Below are 21,698 nucleotides of genomic sequence, written 5' to 3' on the forward strand. Positions count from 1 at the left end.
CCAACACCTACTTATTAGCGACCATCTCACCAGCTTAGGAGCACAATGCAGGCGACCATCCTTCATCCTCCATAGGCGGCTGCGCTCCTCCCCTTGCAGGCGGCTGCGTTCTCCATAGGCGGCTGTGCTCCTCCACTCTGCAGCTTGCTGACGACTGCGCCCTCCATAGGCGGCGGCTCTCTCTTTACTCTGGCAGCTGCCTACTCTGCAGGCGGCTGCGCACGCCTTCCACAGGCGGCTACGGGTGGCTGCGCTCCCCTTGCAGGCGGCTACTACTGGTGGCTGCGCTCCTCCCCTTGCAGGCGGCTACTACTGGTGGCTGCGCTCCTCCCCTTGCAGGCGGCTGCGGCTCCCTCAAGCAGCTGCACCCTCTTCCACAGGCGGCTACGCCCCCAAATCTCCACAGGTGGCTACGCCTCCTCTCCATTCAGCAGGCGGCTGCGCTCAAAACTCCAAGCAACTGCGTGCTCTTTCTTCTTGCCAGAAGGCTGCTGCGCCCTGGTGTCCATCTCTAGTAGCTGCACCTAGATGCATCGGGTATTTGTCTTCCACTAGCGGGCTACAGGTAAGTGGATTGAGATTTAAGTAAAGGACTTTGATGTAAATCTGATAAAGGTTACTCTCTCCTGTTAACACTCATTCGGTGCTAGGTAGTCCAAGCTTCTGGAGAACCACACTCCATGGGTGCCGAGATCGGGAGAGCCAAGCGTTAGTACGGGAGCGCCTGTTTGTGTGTGGTCCTAGAACACTCGTGGGGCGCTCTCCGGGGATTCTAGTGAAGGCACAAGATCGTAGAGACTTGATTACTCGAGTGGGTTGCTCTCCTTCGAACGTCTACTTCGAGTCTCTTGTTTGGTAACTGTATTCATCTCAGTTGTACATGGACATCATCTGGTTCTTTGAACCCACGGAGCATTGTATCTCTTAAATACTCCCAATAATATATCATATATTGAGGGGGGGGTCGGCCCGTTCCGGCCCCAGTGCTAGTGTCCATTGATCAACATTTCATTTCATTTCAGTTTTCAGTTGTTATTAAGTTGTCCATTCAAATTGTGATATTTAAGTTGTGCTATTACACGTGTGGGTGTCCAACAGAGTCTATTCCCACTTGACGGGATCGGTTTCAGATGTCCTAACGTGTGAGGCCTCTACACCCTTGTATGACAGGACCCAATACTTCACTCTACAAGCATGCTTGGAATTCCTTAACTTGGGAGCAACATATGTTTATTATTATAATAGTGTCACAAAACTAACCCTATTTTGGTAGAGTAAATGTTAACTCATCTCATACTATTCTTGAAAGGTTGATTAAGAAGCCTATTTTGGTAGAGTAAATATCAGCGCGTCTCTTACACTTCCTGAACGGTTGATTAAGAAGATGCTCCCTCCAGCCAACAAGGGCAGCTACAAGGGAATTATTTCTCACTTAGTAAAGATTATACTGCTGTCCATGCATACCATAACGAATGTATTCTCTTCAAGGGTGTCCATGTACACGGAGAATGATGAACCTTAAGATGCTACAAGTGTATTCCCAAGTAACTTGGCATCTGAATAGGCCATCCTCTCTCACTCTGTGAGAGAAACCCATTACACAATGTATGGATGATCATTTATCTGGGAGCAATGCTGGACCAAGGATCATCTAACGTAGAACACACCTAGAAGTAAGGCTTTAGGCTCACCTCCCAACCGTAGAGTCATCCAAACTCACCCCCAAGATGAAGGCCATAGCTACACCCTAGGCAGTGCTCCCCCGCAGTAAGACTTAGCATCCCATACCACCAAGCCACACCCTGCAAGTGTCCTTGTGGTGAGGAATCCTGTGGGCCTTAGGCTACGAGTCAAACTAGGTGATCGTGTGTTAGAGCTATGCCTTGGGTTCACTTATACAGGAGCCTGAGCCCTAAACTTAGCCCTGCTTTTATTATAAGTGCTTTGCCATAGTTCTTTTAATAACTATGCCTCCTATTTGAAGCCTTCCTTCACTTAGTGTGAAGCCATCCTCTAGCCAGGTTAGGTGCCTAGTGTGGACGTAACAAGCGACTACCTCAATCCATGTCTTGTGGATGTATGTTTGAGAAGTGTCACCTTGGATAACTCTGTTCGCATGGAAGTGGACTTCATTTTATTGTACTCCTTGTGAGGCTAGTGCGAGCTGCAAACTGAGATTACCTCACTTGGAAGCACAGTGACAGGACAATACTAGCATGTGCAAGTTTTGGATCAGTGACGTTGCTATAATGCGGCCTGCCGCATACATACAAATCGAACATTGACATAGTTTTAACTTAAGATAGTTTCATTTTACCAGAGGAGGGAGGAAAGGGATGAAGGATGGGAAATTTGGCATCTCGTTCTCCTCATCATTTTGAAGTTCGTGTTCTGCTGATTTGATTCGTTGCTGGATTCGCAGGCGTCTCACCTAAGAGTCAAGACAAACAGGCCAAGGTTAGTTGAGAGCTTGTTCTCACCTTTAGTACTCCAACTATGGTCAAGAGTGGATTTTGGAGCTAAACCAACCTCTTCCATCAGAAGAAAAATCTTATTACGGCGGCTCCTGATATTATCCCGAATCTCTTGCAATTGCATACTTGCAAAGTCTTGCACTGTTTCAGGTCCTTCGATAATACAAAAAGCACTTGTATTCCCAGATGAGTCATCCTCTTTCCTGTAGTGAAAAGAAACACAAACAGCTTTACATTTCAGAATTTGACTGTGAGATTGTTGGAAATTGGAGAGAAATTTATTCAAATTAACTAATCCTCCACTTTTAAATTCTCATCAAGTTAAAACATTTGATTTTTCACATGAGAAGTGTAGTGGTTACGAGCTGGAGCTCCCCTCCCTGCACGAGCCTGTCACCCCACCCCCCCTTCTGCGCCGTCCTCACCCTCCTGTCAACCCATCCCTGTGTGCCTGCGCATCACCTGCTTCCCACGCCTTCATCTCCCTCTTCACCCCTTCCGCCACCTGCCTTCCACTTCCCCTGCAGCCACCTCCCCTTTGACCCATCTTGCCCATCCGCCTTCCCCTTGTTTGCCCACCATTGAGGCCCCTTCTCCTCTGATTCCACTTCCGACTGCCTTGCCCCGCTATAAAGTCCTCTAGCCATCAAACCCCTGGAGTCAAGCGTAAACATGGAACATAGAGAGACTTGCATCTAGCTCACCACCCAACCGTAGAGCCATTCACGCTCACCACCGAGCACAGGCGGATGGTAGCATGAGAGACATGGCTCCACATGCAAAGTCCTTGGCGTCCCATACCACCAAAACACACCCATTGGATGTAAGCACAGAGTACTCTCAAGGCCTCGGGTCCAGGTTTGAGGGGCTCTCCTCAAATTGAGTCATAAAGTCTAAAACCGGCCTCTGGTAGAAACCAAAGTGCGGTAGACTAGCAGTCACCCAAACACAGTTGTAGTCCAACAAATAAGACAGACAAAAGGGAGCTAGAGTGCTCTTACACAAAAAGAAGAAGGACACCTGTTGGCCCCAAAGCTTGGCGCCCCTTTCGGTATTTCTTTATTCGCATTCAATGGAAGAGTTCAATTGAATACATCATGGCCATACATGGCTTATACATATACATGTCCAATCTGCCAATCCTCTGGATCTCTTAGCATAGAGGTTTCACACAACCTTGTGCCCCAAAACACCACACTGTTATTCACCTCTAATCAGCCAAGATAGTACATCCATGAGGCCCTATAAACACAGTCAATTTGCCCATGCACATAGCCAAAAACACAGCCATGAAACAGTCCATGAACCCTTCCTGAAACATTCAATTGTTGCTCCTGTTTCTTCCCTCTTGGGCTGCAAATCCCTTCTCTCACAAGGAACCAAGAGAAGAACCCCCGAACAGCCCTCTGACTGGAAGAAAGAGAAGCTATGTACTCCTTAGGCTCGCATGCGTGTGATCAGAGCAGCCATCATCCTTGCCTCAATCTCCATCTTCACCAAGACCGATTGAGAGAGAGAGACACACCTCTGCCTGCAACCTGAGTGTATCTTCAATGCTGCCCTTGCAGCCCAGCAACTCACAAAGAGAGAGAGAGAGAGAGAGAGAGAGAGAGAGAGAGAGAGAGAGAAGATGGGAGAGAGAAACCTGCTATCCTACAGTCCTGGCCGCCGGCCCAAAGAGAAAGAGTTGTTCACCTGCAGACTGCCCGCCCTGTGCTTTTATGCAGCTAGCCAATCGTCGAGAGAGAGAGAGAAGTCTCCTACCCAGCTCCCGTGTAGGCATATGCTCACTTATGGTAGTGCTATGTGTGAACAGGGCTTAACCAAGGGCACTTTTTCCCACTACCTATAATATTTTGTGAAAGGACACACTACCTATAATATTTTGTACTTCTATATTATATGGATGTGGCACACATGCAAGAGTTGACTTGCATTTTGTGGATACCACACTTCTCTCTCTCTCTCTCTCTCTCTCTCTCTCTCTCTCTCTCTCTCTCTCTGTGAGCTTCTCTATTCTGCACCTAACCCTAATGTGCAGGTTTGTGTGTGTGAGTGTGTGAGTCCAACACCAACAATTGGTATCAGAGCTGGGAGCTGGCCCTAGAATTCTGCCCCTGGAAAACCTGCAGCAAACCACGAAATTCCGTCGCCTACGAAATTCTGTCGCCTGGCGCTTCCGTCCGCCAGTTCCGGCCGGCGGCTCCGCCGCTGCTGTTTCGGTCCACCGTTCTGGCCACCAACAGCAGACGGCACTAGTGGGGAGCCCACGGGCGGCACCTCCCTCTCCAGCCGCCCATAGCCGTCGTCCGTCACTGCTCCATTCCAGCTGCCCATAGCCGTCGTCCATCACTGCTCCATTCCGGCCGCCCATAGCCGTCGTCCGTCACTGCTCCATTCCGGCCGCCCATAGCCGTCATCCGTCTCACTGCTCCATTCCGGCCGCCCATAGCCGTCGTCCGTCACACTCACTGCTCCATTCCGGCCGCCCATAGCCGCCGCCGTCACTGCTCCGTTCCAGACGCCCAGAGATCCCCACGTGCCCAGCTGGCGACTCCAGCCCATTCCGGCCTTCTGACGGCTTGCCTGCAGCCTCCATCTCCAGCTCCGTGCTCGCCCTGCGCCTACCGCCTCCGTCCTCTGTTGGTCACACCAGCCAACCAGCCAGCAAGCCAACCCACGGTGCCACCTGTACCTAGCCGACTGACGCCAGGCCCATTCCGTACTATGGCATCCACGCACTAGCCTGCAGCAGGTACTCTTATTTCAGAATGAATCAAAAAAATCATTCTGGTGCAGGTTCAGCAATCTTTTGGGGTTTGCCAAAAGTTACCCTCTGCCAGAAAAATTGCAAGTGGTGCCATTCAATTTGTTTGGTTTGGAATTTGGGGGTTTTCCAAATTGAGGTCAAAATCAGCAAATTGAACCTCTTTCAATTGCAAAAATTTGGGGCTTTTGTGAAAATTGGCCAATTAAATGCACATTGGAGCAATTGGAGTGCATAAAGATTGGGGCTTTTCAAATTGGAGCATGTAATTGGACATTACAGCTGTGATTTGTCGCATATGTATACACATTGTGTGTAATTGGACAATTTGGTGCAGGTTTACACTTGCTTTGGTTTGCAGGCATACATTTGCACAGGACATTTGGTTGCCTGGCAGTGCACATTGGTGCTTGGTTTGCTTGTAGGTATATTTTGTTGACATGGCATAGAATGCTGCAGATGTATTTGGTGTGCTCACCCAGGAGGACAAGTTGGATGGATCTAACTACTCCCTCTCGAGTTTCATGATCCGTAATTTGCTGGTAGCCAAAGGGCTTTGGGGCATCGTGTGTGGTGATGACACACGCCCATTTACCATACAGCCAGCCACGCCTCAAAGGGGAGGTGCTCAAAGAGCTCCTGATGTAGAACCTGCTCCCACACAAGAGCAGAAGAGATGGGACTCTAGAGATGCACAAGCCATGTCATTGATAGCCCTTTCAGTGACAAGGACTATTATTCCGCACATTCGTTCTTGCAAGACATCGAAGCTTGCATAGGACACATTGGAAGCAATGTATCAGGTACGCAACAAGGCAAGAGTTGCCTACTTGAAGAGGCAATTGGATCTTCTTTCTATGGACGAGGGTGACTCCATGGCAGATCATCTCACCAAAGTGAAAGATTTGCAGGAACAATTGCTCAACATTGATGAGGTTATCCCAGACAGACAGATGGTCACCAACACTCTTCATTCTTTACCACCTTCCTACTTGGGCTTTCACACCTCTCTCAACCTCTCAATGAGAGGAGGTGGTGATCCCGTCACTTTTGAAGAGCTAGTGGGTTTACTCTTGCAGGAAGAGCAAACAAGAGCAAACTTATCGAGCAACCGTGGTGGAGACAAGGCATTCACAGCCAAGGATAGGGTAAAGCAAAGAGCTTTAAGCATGGGGGACAACAGTCTAGCAAGGCTGGTCATGGACAGCCCTCTTCTGGTGGTGAAAAGTCTGACAAAGGGGATGCAAACAAGCCCAAAAATAAGGGCAAATGTCACTACTGCCATAAGCCTGGACACTACATCAGTGAATGTAGAAAGCGGATTGCAAAAGAGAAAAGGAAAGAAGCAAGCAATGCAGTAGCAGACTCTTCTGATGACAAAGCACAGCAATCAGCTAATGTAATCCAGGAAGAGTACACTTTTTTGGTCACATGCACTAGTGGCACACCAAGTGCTTCAGACACTGATATGTCTTGCATTGCATCTGACAGACAGAATGCATCATGGTATTTTGATAGTGGTGCTTCAAGCCACATCACTTCATGCAAAGATGTATTTCAGCACTTGGTTTATGCTTCAAATGGCCGCACTGTATCATGTGCAGATCATACCACATATCCAGTAAAGGGAATTGACAATGTCATACTTATTGCAGCCAATGGTGCCAATATATGTATGAAAAATGTATTGTATGTTCCAGGGATAAAGAAAAATCTGCTCTCCGTCTCAGCCATAAACGACCAAGGTTTAAAGGTTGAATTTGAAGATGGGAAGTGTTTGGTAAAATACCCATCAAAGAGTTATGAAATAGTCACTTCTGGAACACGATACAAAGGCTTGTATAAGCTGGAGAGCTATGACAAGCGTACTTATGATGCAAATACAGTGGCTGCCCACACTCCTGCTATGCATGATGCAGAGCTATGGCATGCTCGTTTTGGGCATGTAAATGTTCGGAGTTTGATGCTTTTGCAGAAGCATCATATGGTTGATAATATGCCGCCTCTTGAGTCTCCGACTCTCCACCAAGACATGTATGTGAGGGGTGTATTTTGGGAAAGATGCAATGAAAACCATTCCCCAAAGATGGAGCTGTTAGAGCTGAAAGTAAATTACAGCTCATACATAGTGATGTATGTGGTCCAATGCGGACACCATCCATAGGGGGGCATCTTTACTTCGTCACGTTCATTGATGACTACTCCAGGTTTGCTTGGGCTTACCCCTTGAAAGCGAAAGCATATGTGTTTACATGCTTTCGACACTTTGTAGCAATGGCTGAAAATATGTGTGGATGTGAAGTCCAAACACTCTGCTCAGATAGAGGTGGAGAATACATGTCAAATGCATTCAAGGGTTATATGCTTCAAAAGGGCATCAAACACCAATGTACTGTGCTTTATACACCACAGCAAAATGGTGTAGCTGAAAGGAAAAATAGATCTCTCATGGAGATGGCAAGATGCATGGTGAAAGCACAAAAGTTGCCTCACAAATTTTGGATGGAAGCTATAATGTGTGCAACTCATGTGTTGAACAGGTGTCCAACAAAAGCTTTGAAAACCATAACACCATTTGAGGCTTGGTATAGCCGAAAGCCAACAGTGGATTATATGCGTACATTTGGGTGTTTGGCATATGCACATGTGCCAGAACAACTCCGAACAAAGCTAGATGACAAAGCAATGAAATACATTTTTGTGGGCTACAGCAATGAGAGCAAAGGATACCGTCTTTATAATCCAACTACACGAAGGATTTTTGTCAGTAGAGATGTGGTATTTGCTGAAAATTCAGAACAGCCCATGTACAGCTTGTAAAAGTAATGATACAGGCATACAGGACATGTTTGATGGACTTTTACCCATTGCAATTAGGGGGGATTCAGATCAGCCAACCCCTACACAAGAAAATCCTGATGTAGAACATGTGGAACAGCCAGCCATTCAGCCCCCGTCTATGGAAGAAGTGGAAGATCTTGTCAGGGAAGAGCAAACAACCATAGACACAGCCAAGTCAGTGCCAAGATGGTTGCTGAAAACTTTGCAAGAAAGCAAACTTGCAGCTCCACTCACAGGTAGAACAAGAGCTAGTTCCAGCCATGCTTTGAATATACATCGTGGGGAGTCTGCATTAGCAATGGGTGGTCTCTTTGATTCAGAAGAGCCTTCTTCTTATGAAGAAGCACATGAGAATGAGCATTGGTTGCAAGCTATGCAAGCTGAAATTTCTTCTATCATGAAAAACAATACATGGGATCTTGTGGAATTGCCTAAAGGCAAGCATGTCATTGAAACAAAGTGGGTGTACAACGTCAAAAGAAAGTCTGATGGTACTATTGATGACAGGTACAAAGCAAGACTTGTGGCTAAAGGCTACTCCCAGAAAAAGAGAATAGATTATGAAGAGACTTTTGCTCTTACTTCGAGAATGACCACAATAAGATCACTAATTGCATTGGCTGCACATAAAGGATGGATAGTGCATCAATTGGACATCAAAACTGCATTCTTAAATGGGGATTTACAGGAGGAAGTATATGTAAATCAGCCCATTGGTTTTGTAGCTCCTGGTGAGGAACATAAAGTATGCAGGTTACACAAAGCATTGTATGAGTTAAAGCAAGCTCCAAGAGCTTGGTATGATAGGATACATGCTCATCTAGCCAGCCAAGGTTATGTGAATAGTCCAGCTGAAAGCACATTGTATGTGAAGAAAACCGATGCCGATATTCTCTCAGTCATCTTGTATGTAGATGACATGCTCATTACACGTACTAGCAAAGCACAAATTTCAGATATCAAAGCTGATTTGAAAGCTGAATTTGATATGTTAGATTTGGGGCCTTTACACTACTATCTCAGCATACAGTTTATGCATACAGATGATGGCATTGTTATGCAGCAAACTAAGTACATAAAAAGTTTGCTAAAAAGGTTTCACATGGATGAATGTAAGCCCATTTCTACTCCGGTAGAACCAGGTGTATGGCTTACTATGCATGATATTGGAGAGCCTTTTGAGGTCGGCATTTACAGCCAAGCAGTGGGATGCCTCATTTACTTGTGTAACACGAGGCCAGGCATATCTTTTGGGGTGTCTTTGTTGAGCAAATTCATGCACAAAGCATTGGCAAGCAGTCAAACGCATTTTTCGTTATCTTCAGGGTACCCTGGATCTTGGTTTGTTCTATCCCAGGGGAGGTAGCTTGCAGCTTTATGCATGCAGTGATTCAGATTGGGCTGGTGATTATGATACCAGGCAATCCACCAATGGGAATTGTTTTTTTCTTAGCAGTTCATGCATATCTTGGTTGAGTAAAAAGCAACCCACTGTTGCCACATCTACTTGTGAGGCTGAGTACAGGGCAGTCTTCACAGCTACAGTAGATTGTGTATGATGGTTGAGGAGACTATTGGTTGATCTTCGTGAGTGTCAGCACACACCCACCACCATTCAGAGTGCTATGGCCGTGGCACGAAATCCAATATTTCATGCACGTACCAAGCACATTGAGATTCATTATCACTATGTCAGAGAGAGGCTACATGCAGGGGAGATCAGTTTATCTTACTGCCCTACACAGGATAATGTTGCAGATCTATTCACAAAGGCTTTACCTCGAGAAAAGTTTGAAGCTTTCTGCAAAGCTTTGGGCTTACTCTCATTCAGAGAGTGACCTGCTACCTTGTACAGGTTCACACTTCCACTACAGGGGGGATTTGTAGCATATGCTCACTTATGGTAGTGCTATGTGTGAACAGGGCTTAACCAAAGGCACTTTTTCCCATGTGGTTTTTCCCCTTGGATATCAAGTGTGAAATGACACACTACCTATAATATTTTGTGCTTCTATATTATACGGATGTGGCACACATGCAAGAGTTGACTTGCATTTTGTGGATACCACACTTTTGGCTCTCTCTCTCTCTCTCTCTCTCTCTCTCTCTCTCTCTCTCTCTCTCTCTCTCTCTCTCTCTCTCTCTCATTTCTGTGTGTGAGCTTCTCTATCCTGCACCTAACCCTAATGTGCAGGTTTGTGTGTGTGAGTGTGTGAGTCCAACACAAACATCCCGCCTGCCAACCTGGTGTCAACCCTGCTCCTCTGTCCAGCCCGTGAGCAGTCCAGCTTACTTTCTCTACAGCCAGCCTGTCACCAGAGAGAGAGAGAGAGAGAGAGAGAGAGAGAGAATAAAAACACCTGCGCGTGTGTCTCCAGCCAACCCCTCCTCCACGTGTAGCATCCAGCCCGACTCTCCAAAAATCCACCACCAATGATAGCGTGGGCTTCCCCTAAAAAGGGCTACGATTCCCTTCAAAGGGTTTTTTTAATTTTAAAGGCTTTAAACCTTTGTCCCCTTATCCCCTCCACACATGGGGTTGTTTTAATAAAGTCCTTGCCCCAAGTTTGCTTTAATAAAACCCTTGCCCAAAGTATGAACATTAAAAATATGTCTTGCTCACCCACCACCATGCTCACACCTATGCTGCACAAATTCACAGGGTCGTGACAGTCACTTATGTAGGCCTCCTATAAACTAGGAGCCAAATATTGCATGTCTCATAATAGCTACTTATGGCCACTTAAGACACTTTACCCATAGGCTATGGTTAACCTAACCTGAACGTCTTAACCCTGGTTAGTCTTGGGACGTAACATACTTCCCCCCTTAAGAACCATTGATGTCCTCAACAATGAATCCAGGGAAGCTACTCTTTATACTACGCACTGACTCTGATGTAGCCTCGACCTCAAACCGTCCTTTCCATTTGATCAAGTACTCTGAATAGTTGGTATGCCGAGACCTTCTAGTATGTTGATCTAGAACCAACTCGGGTTCCATTGGAATATATCTAGTCGTGTCCTCAAGATTAGGGATCTCCTCCACTGGCACAATCTCATCACCTTCACCCAGACGTTCCTTTAAACGATTAGTGTGAAACACAAGGTGAATCTTGATTCTAGGAGGTGGTGCTAAGCCACATCGCTAATCATCTTTGCGATCTTGTAAGGACCACAACATTGAGAAGATAACTTGTAATGCTTGCCAATCCTCATCGTCTTAGTGTCCTTTGGGACTTTGAGATACACCCACATGCCTTCATGTAAGACTCTCGGAGTCCATCGTTGGTTGGCATAATACTGCAACTTGACTCTCCGTAGTCCTACGACAACGGGTGACTTTGGCTGATAATTGTACACAAGCATAAATGGGCTAAAACCAATAGCCGCATGCTTACTACAATTATAAGAAAACTCAAGCTCTGGAAGATACCTTTCCCACTCAGACTGTCTCGTGGAGACATACACCCTCAACATATCCTCCATAGTCTGGTTCGTCCTCTCTGTCTGACCATCCAACTCGGGATGACCTGAAGATGACATGCTCGAGCATGTTTCCAATTTGGAAAACACTGATTATCAGAATTCTGCTGTGAATTTGGGATTCCAATCAGTGACAATCTCTTCAGGCAATCCATAGAGTGTATACAATTGCTCCACGAAGTGTTGAGCCAGCTTGTGACTCTTTCACGCGACGACTTGGTAGTGATAAATCTAGCCATCTTCGTCCACAAACCTTGCCATCCTTGAATAGTAATCCACCTCTAATGGAATACTTTTCCAATATCTTTCTCTCAGCAACACTCATCGGAGTGTTCGAAACACTCAGATCTCGTGGACTACAACCGACCTATTACTAGATTCGACCAAAATGGGAATCATATTGGCAACACCCTTTGAGAGAGATAAAAATCAATCATTATCTTGATAAAAGAGATAGCATTGACCTCACGAATCCTGCTAGAAGTATCAACAGCACGATCAATTGCTCCCTTATGGTTACGGATCTCAAAATCGAACTCTTGCATAAGGTCAACCCATCTGGATTTCCGACCCTTCTGGTGATGTTGATCACAAATATACTTCAACGAGTGGTGATCCGTCCAGACAACAAATCGAGACCCATACAAATACTGTCTCCAAATTTTCATTGCATTTCTCAGTAGGATGCCTCATCTATGCATCTGAAAGCTTCTTGCTTTCAAAGGCTATGGGTCTCCCATCTTAGAACAAGGCAACACCTATTGCATAATCACTGGCATCCGTTTCGACCACAAAAGGTGTATTAGGATCCATGATTTGCAATAGAGGCGCTAAGGTGACTAGCTCCTTCAGTGCTCTAAAACACTGATCCAACTTGTCACTCCAAACCACAAGAGGACTTATTCTACCCTTCTCGCTTTTTACCCCTTTTAAAAGTTGAGTCAAAGGGGTGGCAATTTTGGCATAAGCCTTGATGAACTTCTTGAAAAAGATAACAGGCTGACAACCCCCAAAACAGCCCACGACTAGGAAAAATCCAATCGGCCAACATATATCAAGTCGGCCAGCATAATGGCAAGTTGTCCAGCAGAAAATAATGGGCCCCACCTGAGCAACCAATCCTACAAGCCGACATGGAAAAATCAGCACCCCCACAACTGGAAAAAAAACAATGGGAAAAAATGGAGAAAACCTCAACCGGGCTAGCACACCCACATCACTAGCCCTCACTCCCTACACTGTAATATGGTATAGACATGAGATGACTCCTAATACCCCCTCTAAGCTCCTAGATGTGAAACCAAGCCCAGTGAGTTGGAGTGCTGTGACAAAGCATCTACAAAGATAGAGGCTTCATGAAGAGGTCCGCCGCATTGTCCTCTGTCGAACAAAAAACTAGCAAGATGTCACCATCCAAAATCTTCTCTCGAACAAAGTGATATTGTAGCTCTATATGCTTGGTCCCGACATGGAAGACCGGGTTCCAAGCAATAGCTATACAGCTTTGGTTGTCACACTAGATGACCATGGATTATTCTGTGGAAACCCAATCTCACCAAGTAACCTCCGCAGCCACACCACCTCGCAAGCAACACCACAAGTAGCCCGATACTCTGCCTCACTGGAAGACAAGGCAACAGTTGGCTGCTTCTTGTGCTGCTCCAAGAAATCGCTCCTGAGCCAAGGGTAAAGCCGTATCCTGAAGTAGCCCTCCTCGTGTCTCAATCTCCTCCCCAATCAGAGTCACTCCAACATCGGAGTTTGACTCGGTCCTTCGACCCCCCTCCAGTGTCATAATCCTTAATACCCTGCAGATACCACAAGATCCGCAATCTTGCGTCCCAATGCGTCTTCAAAGGTGTCTGCATAAATGAGCTCAACAGCCCCACTAGAAAACTCAAGTCCAATCTGGTGTTCAGCAACCAAATCAATGAACCGACAAGCTTCCGATACAAGGAGGGATCAACCTACTCACAAGGATCATGTACAATAAGTTTGGTATTCAGATCCATCAAAAATGAAATAGGCTTGCAGTTCTCCATCCCAAAGGCCTCCAGCAACTCACGAACATACCGCTGCTGAGAAACAAAGAACCCCCTCTAGGTTTGCCAAATCTCCAATCCCAAAAAAAATGGAGTCAGTCTAAATCCGTCATCTCAAACTCCTCTGACAGGGTAGCCTTCGTCACAACTATATGCTCCACATGACTGCCAGTGAGAACAATATAATCCACATAGAGGATAATCAAAGTGAACATACCACGTTCCCGAAAGAGATACAAGTTTAGATCTGCAACAACTGATCTCTGGAAACCTTGCTTCTAAAAGAAAGTATCAATCTTTTGGTCCAAGCACTGGGAGCCTGTTTCAAACCATACAAGGCCTTCCTCAACCTCTAAACCGTTCCTTTGGAACCCAGAAACTCAAAGCCAGGAGGTTGCTCAACATACACCTCCGACTGCAAGTCACCATTCAGGAACGCAAATTTAATGTCCATCTGATACACCGGCCACTGCTGATGACAGGCAAGGAGGACAAGACCTGTCCGAATCGTGGCCATCCTTGCTATCGGTGCAAAAGTGTCCTCATAGTCGATGCTTGGCCACTGAACATAGCCACCACAAGTCTGGCTTTGAGCTTGTCCATAGAGTCATAGACCCATCGAACTTATACTTGGTTTTGTAAACCCACTTGACACCAATGACTAACTGTTTTGACGGCCTCGAAACCAACTCCCAAGTTTCAAAATTCTCTATGGCCTCTAGTTCCACTTGCATGGCTTTTCTCCAAGTCTCCTGGTGTCAAAACCCCACGGATCCCCTCGTGATCGACCTTGGTTCGAAACTCGAATCCTGCAAACAAACGAACAAACAAACAAGCAAGGGGGTGCAGGCCTGACTCACCTCCCAACCATGACAGCCGTGGGCAAGCCCACAGTCTTGGCTGTCCCCACCGAGCCACGAGCTAAGCTAACTAGGTTGACGTACCGACCAATCTCCTCCTCGCGACGTCCCATATACCGCCACGAAGCTGCCCTCGCGGGCCTCGAGATTGCTGCCGGCCTCGGCTGCATAAAGCAGGTGCACGTCTGCACTAGATCCAGGCTCCAAGACCATAGAGCTCTCACAAACTCGCGAGACTCTCTATATTACAATAACTAACCTTGGCCACCCTTTTATAGGTTCTTGGCCGGTCATCGGCCGTCCACACTTGGCCGCCGCCCGTCCATACTTGGGTGCCCACCAGTTAGTATTTCCCTAACTCAACTCGTCAATCAGCCTGCCTAGTTCCAAGCTTCCCCAAGCCTCGAAACTAGTCTTGTATGCGTATAGCACACGGTAGATACCCACTATGCACATGACATACTCCCCTTCCTCTAAGAGCTCACTCCTGAGCTCACTAAAAAGCCCGGGTAATCTCTCTGAAGAGAAGTCAATGTCTCCCATGTAGCGTCCTCCTCAACACGATCCTTCCACTTGATCTTGTATTCCGTGATAAGCGTATGACGCAATCTTTGTTCACGAAAGCCAAGAATCTTTTCAGGTTCGTGCGGAACAAATGTCATGTCCTGGACATCTATAATTTCTTGAGGAGTAACTAACTGATCTGCTCCACCTAGTACTTCCTTAAGTCTACTGACATGAAATACAGGATGAACTTTCACATGAGAAGGCAAATCCAATTCATATGCAACTGAACCAATCCGTCGTGTAACACGAAATGGTCCACAGTATCTAGGAGATAATTTCGGAGATCTACCTGTCCGTAAAGTCTCGGAATCTTTCGGAACTCGCAAATACACCATCGTTCCTTCAGAGAACTCTCTAGGTGAACGATGTCTATTAGAATAAAACCTCTCGCGATCTTCAGCACTTCTAATAGATTCCTTTGCAACTTGTAACATTTCCTGCATATCTTGCAAAAAATTACGTGCTGCATCATGCTGAAGTCCTGAGAATCCTACTGTAACAGGTGATCTAGGTTGAAAACCATACATAAGCATGAAAGGACTAAACCCTGTACTCGTATGCTTAGTACTGTTATATGCAAATTCGTTTTTTTTTTTTTCAAAAAAAAGGCTGATGAATTATGATTAAGGAAGGGGAGAAATTACAAAGACGACATCCACATGTCGATCATGCGTAGTTACTATCCTAGAGGCTGGCGCGAGGCCACAGCACGTGTTCATGCTTGAGGAAAAACAAAGGAAAAAAAAGAAAAAAAGGGATCCGAGGCAACAAGAGCCACTTGTCGGGTTCTAAATCGCGCCGGCCAAGTGTCACACGCGTGATAGCATGTGCTCCACGTGGTCTGGGAGGATCGGATTAGCCTGTTGGTGGGATCATAGCAGGTCGCTTCTTCCAGCCTGGTTCTTGCTCGAGCTACAGCCAACGAGCTACAGCCAAGCTGATGATGATTTTCCTCTCGCCTCTCCTCCTTCGTCCTCCTGAGGATCGAGCTCTCTTTTGCTCTGGCTAGCCGCCGACTCCTTCTTTCCCTCTGGTCGCCGGGTGGGGCTTGCGAGGGATCTTCGTCTCGCTTGATTGCTCTTCCTCCTATGCCTCTTAAGCACAGTCGGTTCTGGCACTCTCGACAGACCTCTGGACGAAAGCCCTTCTGTTCTGCTTCTTTCTTTCTTGAACTTGAATCCGGGAGCTCCTGTCAGCAGAAGGGGGCTACCTCTGGGGGCATGAAGCTTCCTCGCCCTTAAAGGCTGATTGGTTTCTTTTGGGTCCCTTGAACTTTAATTTTTGACAGGTATGATAGATCGGGAATAATCTGTTCTGACTCTTTTCCTTTCTTTGCAGGTACACAGAAGAGGTAGATGCGGATGGAGCCGACCTCTTGTTGATTTGGGCCTCTGCTATCGAAGACTCTGGCATATCAGGGACCACCACGAGACCTTCATGCGAAGTCTCCTGGCTCTTCTGTGTTGCTTCTCTTTTTTGATCTTGAGTCCAGTTGGTAGGCTCTCCTGACGGCGGAAGGGGGACTACCGGGGCCCTTGGAAGTACTCTTGAAACACCAGGACGCCTTCCTCTCTTGATGGAGGATAAGATGGCTCGTTTTGCCTCTTTTCCTTCTTTGCAGGTGCATAAAGGATGCATCTGGCGCATCGGGATCATGAGGTTGTGGACTTACCTGAATTTGCCGAGATGCGGTAGCCTCTCCAGAATTCCTGGTGGACAGGCCAGCGGTGACTCCATCTAGTCGATAGGTCACTTTTCCTTAGTAGCCTTTTGACTTCTCTTGGTTGATTAGTGACTGCTTGTCTGTTGTTTCCCTCTTCTCCTGTGAGGGGAGGGCTAGGAATGTTTACTGCATCCTTCTGATAGCTTCTATTAATGCTCTGTCTTTTGAGAGGAGTAAGAGGATCTTGTCTCTGGTTTTTTCAAGTTGATTCATTGTGAAATCTAATTGCCTCTTTTGTAATTTAATCAACAGCATCTTCTCTAGCTTGAATAGGGCTTGTGTTTGGATGTTCCAGTATCTGATGCATGATGTGATTAAGCATTCTGCTAGGGGAGGGCCCTTAATATCAGGATTATCAAAAGTGGCAGCTAACCTCTGCAGCCATGCATGCCATATGTACTCGCACCTTACTACATTCCAAAGAGCTGTAGAACAACCTATATTTTCTCCAAGAATTGTATTCTTCCAGTTTACTTCTTTCCCCCAGCTTAGAATAACTGCCTGCAACTCTTTGTAGGAATCTGAGATGTGCTTGCAGTGAATAAAAATGTGTAGATCGTCCTCGGGCTGGCCACATCTAGAACATTGGTCTGAGGCAATGTTGAACTTGGCTGCCTTACACTGGGTCCAGATGGCTCTGTAAGCAATCAGCCATGCGAGACAAGATTTCTTAGGTTCTATGTGTTGACTCCACAACTCTTTGAGGCAACTGTACCATCTTTTCCTGTCCCAGGCTATGTTCCATCTGCGGTTCAGAGTAACCTGGATAGGGGGAGACTTTTCAAGATAAGGAATGGGTAGAATGGGTTTATTTTTTATCCAGCGAAAGGCCAGGAAGTTGAAGTTGGGGGGACTACTGATTCTCCAGATTTCCTGGGTATCCCATTGGGATGTTCTGCTTTGTACTAGATCTAGTTCAGGGGTTCTGCAGTCGTATTTGCCTACCAGCTCTGCTCTTGTGAGCCAAGTACCGGTGAGGGGGTTAAAAATATCTGCCCAAGTAGCCAGTCCTTTCCTGTGCAGATTGAGGGCAATTTTCTCTTCTTCTGGACCTAGAAGAGGCTGAGGGAAAAAAGACCACCGGAGTCGGCAGCTATTAACCCTTCTGATTTCTTGTTGTTGAGATTGATGGACAGTGCTCCTTTAGATCTGAACCAGGCTTTCCAGATTGAAGTAACAAGATGACTCCCTTTGGGGGTAATGGGATGTTTTGAAGCTACTATTGTGGTTATGGGTAGATTTACCCATTTATTGTGTCCGGTGATAGAAAATCTGGGGAGGTCTTTGACCAGAAGCTGAGCCCAGTCTTCAGATGGGTTTTCCAAAGCTCTGATTATCCATTTAGCGGCCATTCTGTCTGCGAGCAGACGGATGTCTAGAATCCCCAGTCCTCCCTTGTATTTTGGGACCGTGCAGATCTCCCATTTAACTTTAGGTCTGCTTCTGATCCATGGGTCACCTCCCCACAAGTAGTTTCTGCATAGCTTGGTGAATTCGTTGAGATCAGCATCAGGAGGCCTCCAGCAACTGAGGAAGTAAATCGTGGCTGGGATGATGAAGTGGTTGATGACCATAATTCTACCTGCTAGGGATAGTTGCTTTCTTTTCCATCTAAGCAGCTTACTTTCTATTTTTTGCATTACCCATTGCCATCTTTGTTTCATTGACACCCTGAATCCCATGGGGATTCCAAGAAGCCTGAAAATTTCCCCATCTTGGATGCTATGACATCCTGTTTCCAAGAGCCACGAGGGGGGGGGTACGATGAGAGTTTTGACGCCTGTTTTACTGTGATTGACTTTGGATCCTGAAGCCTCATAGTAGATTTGGAGACAACTCCAGAGAACCTTGATATTATCCTCTTCGTTTGCAAAGAGGCTGTTGGTATCGTCCGCGAACATCTGAGTGCACATTTGCTCTCCGTTAGGAAGTTTGATGCCCACTAATTCCCCTTTGTTTATCTTGTCCTTTATCAGCCAATTGAGCCCATCTGCAGCTATAGCATAGAGTAGGGGAGCTAGAGGGCACCCTTGTCTGATGCTTTTTTCAAGAGGGAAGGGGTCTGACAGCTCTCCATTGAGGATGATTTTGGCTTTGGCATTCCCAAAAAGTGTCTGAACCATATGGGTGAACTGAGGTCCCAGCCCCATATCTCTTAGGGATTGGAGGATGTAATCCCACTGGATTCTGTCGTAAGCTTTCTCAAAGTCTATCTTGATAAAAAGGAAATCCTGGCTGGATTTTTCTGCATAGTCGAGACCTTCCCATAGGGCGATTATGGAATCCAGGATGAACCGACCTTTGATGAATCCTTTTTGTTCCCTTGAAATCCAGTGTTTCATGTGATTACTCATTCTAGTGGCTAGAACTTTGGCTAATATTTTGTAAACACTGTTAAGCATAGTGAGAGGTCTCCAATTTCCCAAGATCTCCTTGGGGCCTTTTTTGTGGATCAACTTGATGAGACCTTTGTTGATTTGTGTTGGCAGTGCTCCATATTTCAGCGATTCATGCCAAACTTTGAGGATGGGGCCTGTTAGCACCTCACAAAAGGATTGAAAAAACTCAGCTGGGAGACCATCCTCACCTGGGCTCTTGTTGGGTTTGAGGGAATAGATGACCTCTTTGATTTCCTCCTTAGTGATTTCTTTCTCTAGAGTAGCAGCTATGTTGGCTGGGACTGTTGACGGTCTGACTTGTTTTATTGTGTCCATTGCAGCTGCCTTGGAGGGGGAGGGGGGTCCTTCTTCCTGGAAAATGTTGCTGTAGTATTCGGTGATCAGATTTCTGTTCTCAGCTTGGTTCAACGCCAAGGTACCTTCCTTATTTGTTAGCAAGGGGATATGCTCTTGCCTTTGTTTGACCTTGAGTGTTTTGAACATTTCTTGGTTAGGTCTGTCTGCTTTTCCTGTCCACCATTCCCTGGTAAATAGTTTAGTGTGATGCAGAGCTATTTCTTCCTCTCTTTTGATCCTGGCTCTGATCTGGTTGGTATTGGCTGGGTTGCCAGAAGCCTCTTGCTGGTGCAGTTGTTCTTGGAGCTTTGTGAGTCTGCTGCTTCTATGGGCTGCAACCTCTTTTCTGACTTGCCTGAGAAGGTTTTGGGTTGACTTGACAGCAAGGTTCCAAGCTTTGGCCCGAGAGAGGGATTTGGTGAAGAAGGATTCCCAGATGAGTTTGACTTCTTCTTGAACTAGAGGCAATTTGAATAGGGCAGGATCTGTATGAAACCAGCACGCTTTGTGTCTGTTCTCCTGGTTATCCATTGTAGTAATGACAGGGTAATGGTCTGAGATGCAAGTGGTTGTGTCTACAACACATTCACATCTGTTGAATTTGGAAAAGATTTCACCACTTGTGTATGCTCTGTCCAGCCTGGCTTTTCTGGCCAGGTCTCCTGAGGAGTAGTTCTGCCATGAAAAACTTCCTTCCTGGCCCAGATCCTGCAGGTTGAATTTACGTTTTACCTTTTCCCAAGCTTGTTTCTCTGATCCAGCCAGGGCTAGACCTTTGGATTTGAATCTGTCTTTGAGGGTTTCTACCATGTTGAAGTCTCCCATTATCAGCAGTGGTGCTCTAAGACTTAGCAAAGATTTCCAGGTCCTGATTCTCAGCTTCTGAGGGCCGTGGGCATAAACACCGACAAAGGAGAAGTTGTTCATGTGGCATACTATCCACTGATTGTTAGAGTCTATTTGGAAATCTTTAAGATCCTGCATGCTATCATAATGAATGCCTACTGCCAGTCCCCCGGCTCCGTGAGTATGAAGTGAGTGGACCCAATAGTGATCGGAGGAGATGGTGTAAAGCCTTCTTTTCAGTTCCTCCCCTGACGTCTTGATCTCAACAAGGGAGATGAAATCCAGATGTCCTTTTGATTTGATCCATTGTTTTACTAGCTGTGCCTTCTTAGAGTCAGTAAGCCCTTTGACGTTGAAGCTTGCAGCTTTCATTATCTTTTATTTGGGGGTTTGTGGGGACCTCCTTTCGCGGTTGACTGAGGGGTGGCTCCCAGTTGTGCCCTGCCTCTCTTGAGTTCCTTGCTTATATCCATGTCGTTGGGGTTACCAGATGGTGGGATGAGGCCCTTTTCAGCGACTGTTGTGACTGTTGTGTCCATGTCAGCCGCATCCAGATTGTCGATTTCCTTGTCTAATCTCAGCTTGTTGATGGGGGTACTTTCAACAGTGTCATTTTCTTCTTTAGCTTCCCCTGGATCCGGAACAGCTGCAAGAACAGAGTATCTATTTGGTTTGACAATAGGGTGAGAGGGCTTGGGCTTGGTGGCTGGTTTCCTTCTATTGACTTGGACAAATTCAGGATCTTTTAAGGCTCCGGAAGACTGAGGGGGGCCGAGAGAAGGGTTGGATTGACTAGGGTTGAGGGGGGGGTCTTTTTCAGCTGCTTGGGGAAGGATGAACTGAGGGTTTTTTGAGGGGCAATTTCTGATGAGATGACCCTGCTTACCACAATGAAAGCATGAATTAGGCAAGTGCTTGTAGAGGATAGCCTGCGAATGAGAGAACTCACCACATCCTATTTCTATCTTGTCAGGGAGGGGGAGGGCTAGGTCAAGTTCGACTAGGACTTGGGGGTGCCACGCTGGGTTGTAATCCGAGAAGGCTTTGGTTCCTAGAATTTGACCTAAGGGGGCTAAAATAGCTTTGATCCAGGGGTTTAAGTGGATGGGGAGATTAGGGAGCTCAACCCAAACTGGATATACTGACGACTTGGGACCGTCTGGGTTGAAGTCCTTAGACCACCTCATGAAGCAAAAGGGTATATGTCTAAACATCCATTGGCCCGAGCTGATGACTTTCATTGCCATGCTTGCATCTTTGAATAAAAAGAGGTAGTAACCTTTGGGAAGGGCTTGTGTAAGAGTCACCTCTATTCCAAGAGGGGACCAACTTTCTCTTATCCAGGCTCTCATGGATTC

General features: G+C 46.4%; 1 protein-coding gene across 1 annotated transcript in view; it reads right to left on the reverse strand.

The window, feature by feature from the left end:
• Positions 1-21,698, reverse strand: part of LOC147624426 (protein ORANGE, chloroplastic-like) — a 77,203-nt gene that overhangs the window by 38,684 nt on the left and 16,821 nt on the right. Inside the window, exons 2-3 of the mRNA XM_086819421.1 lie at positions 2,530-2,677; positions 2,318-2,431 (exon numbers count right to left, since the gene is read on the reverse strand). Coding sequence (XP_086675547.1) covers positions 2,318-2,431; positions 2,530-2,677 — 262 coding nt within the window. The remainder of the gene's footprint in view (positions 1-2,317; positions 2,432-2,529; positions 2,678-21,698) is intronic.

The sequence above is a fragment of the Cibotium barometz genome, chromosome 25 (assembly GCF_041138505.1).
Source record: "Cibotium barometz isolate CiBa-2024 chromosome 25, ASM4113850v1, whole genome shotgun sequence".
NCBI lineage: Eukaryota > Viridiplantae > Streptophyta > Polypodiopsida > Cyatheales > Cibotiaceae > Cibotium > Cibotium barometz.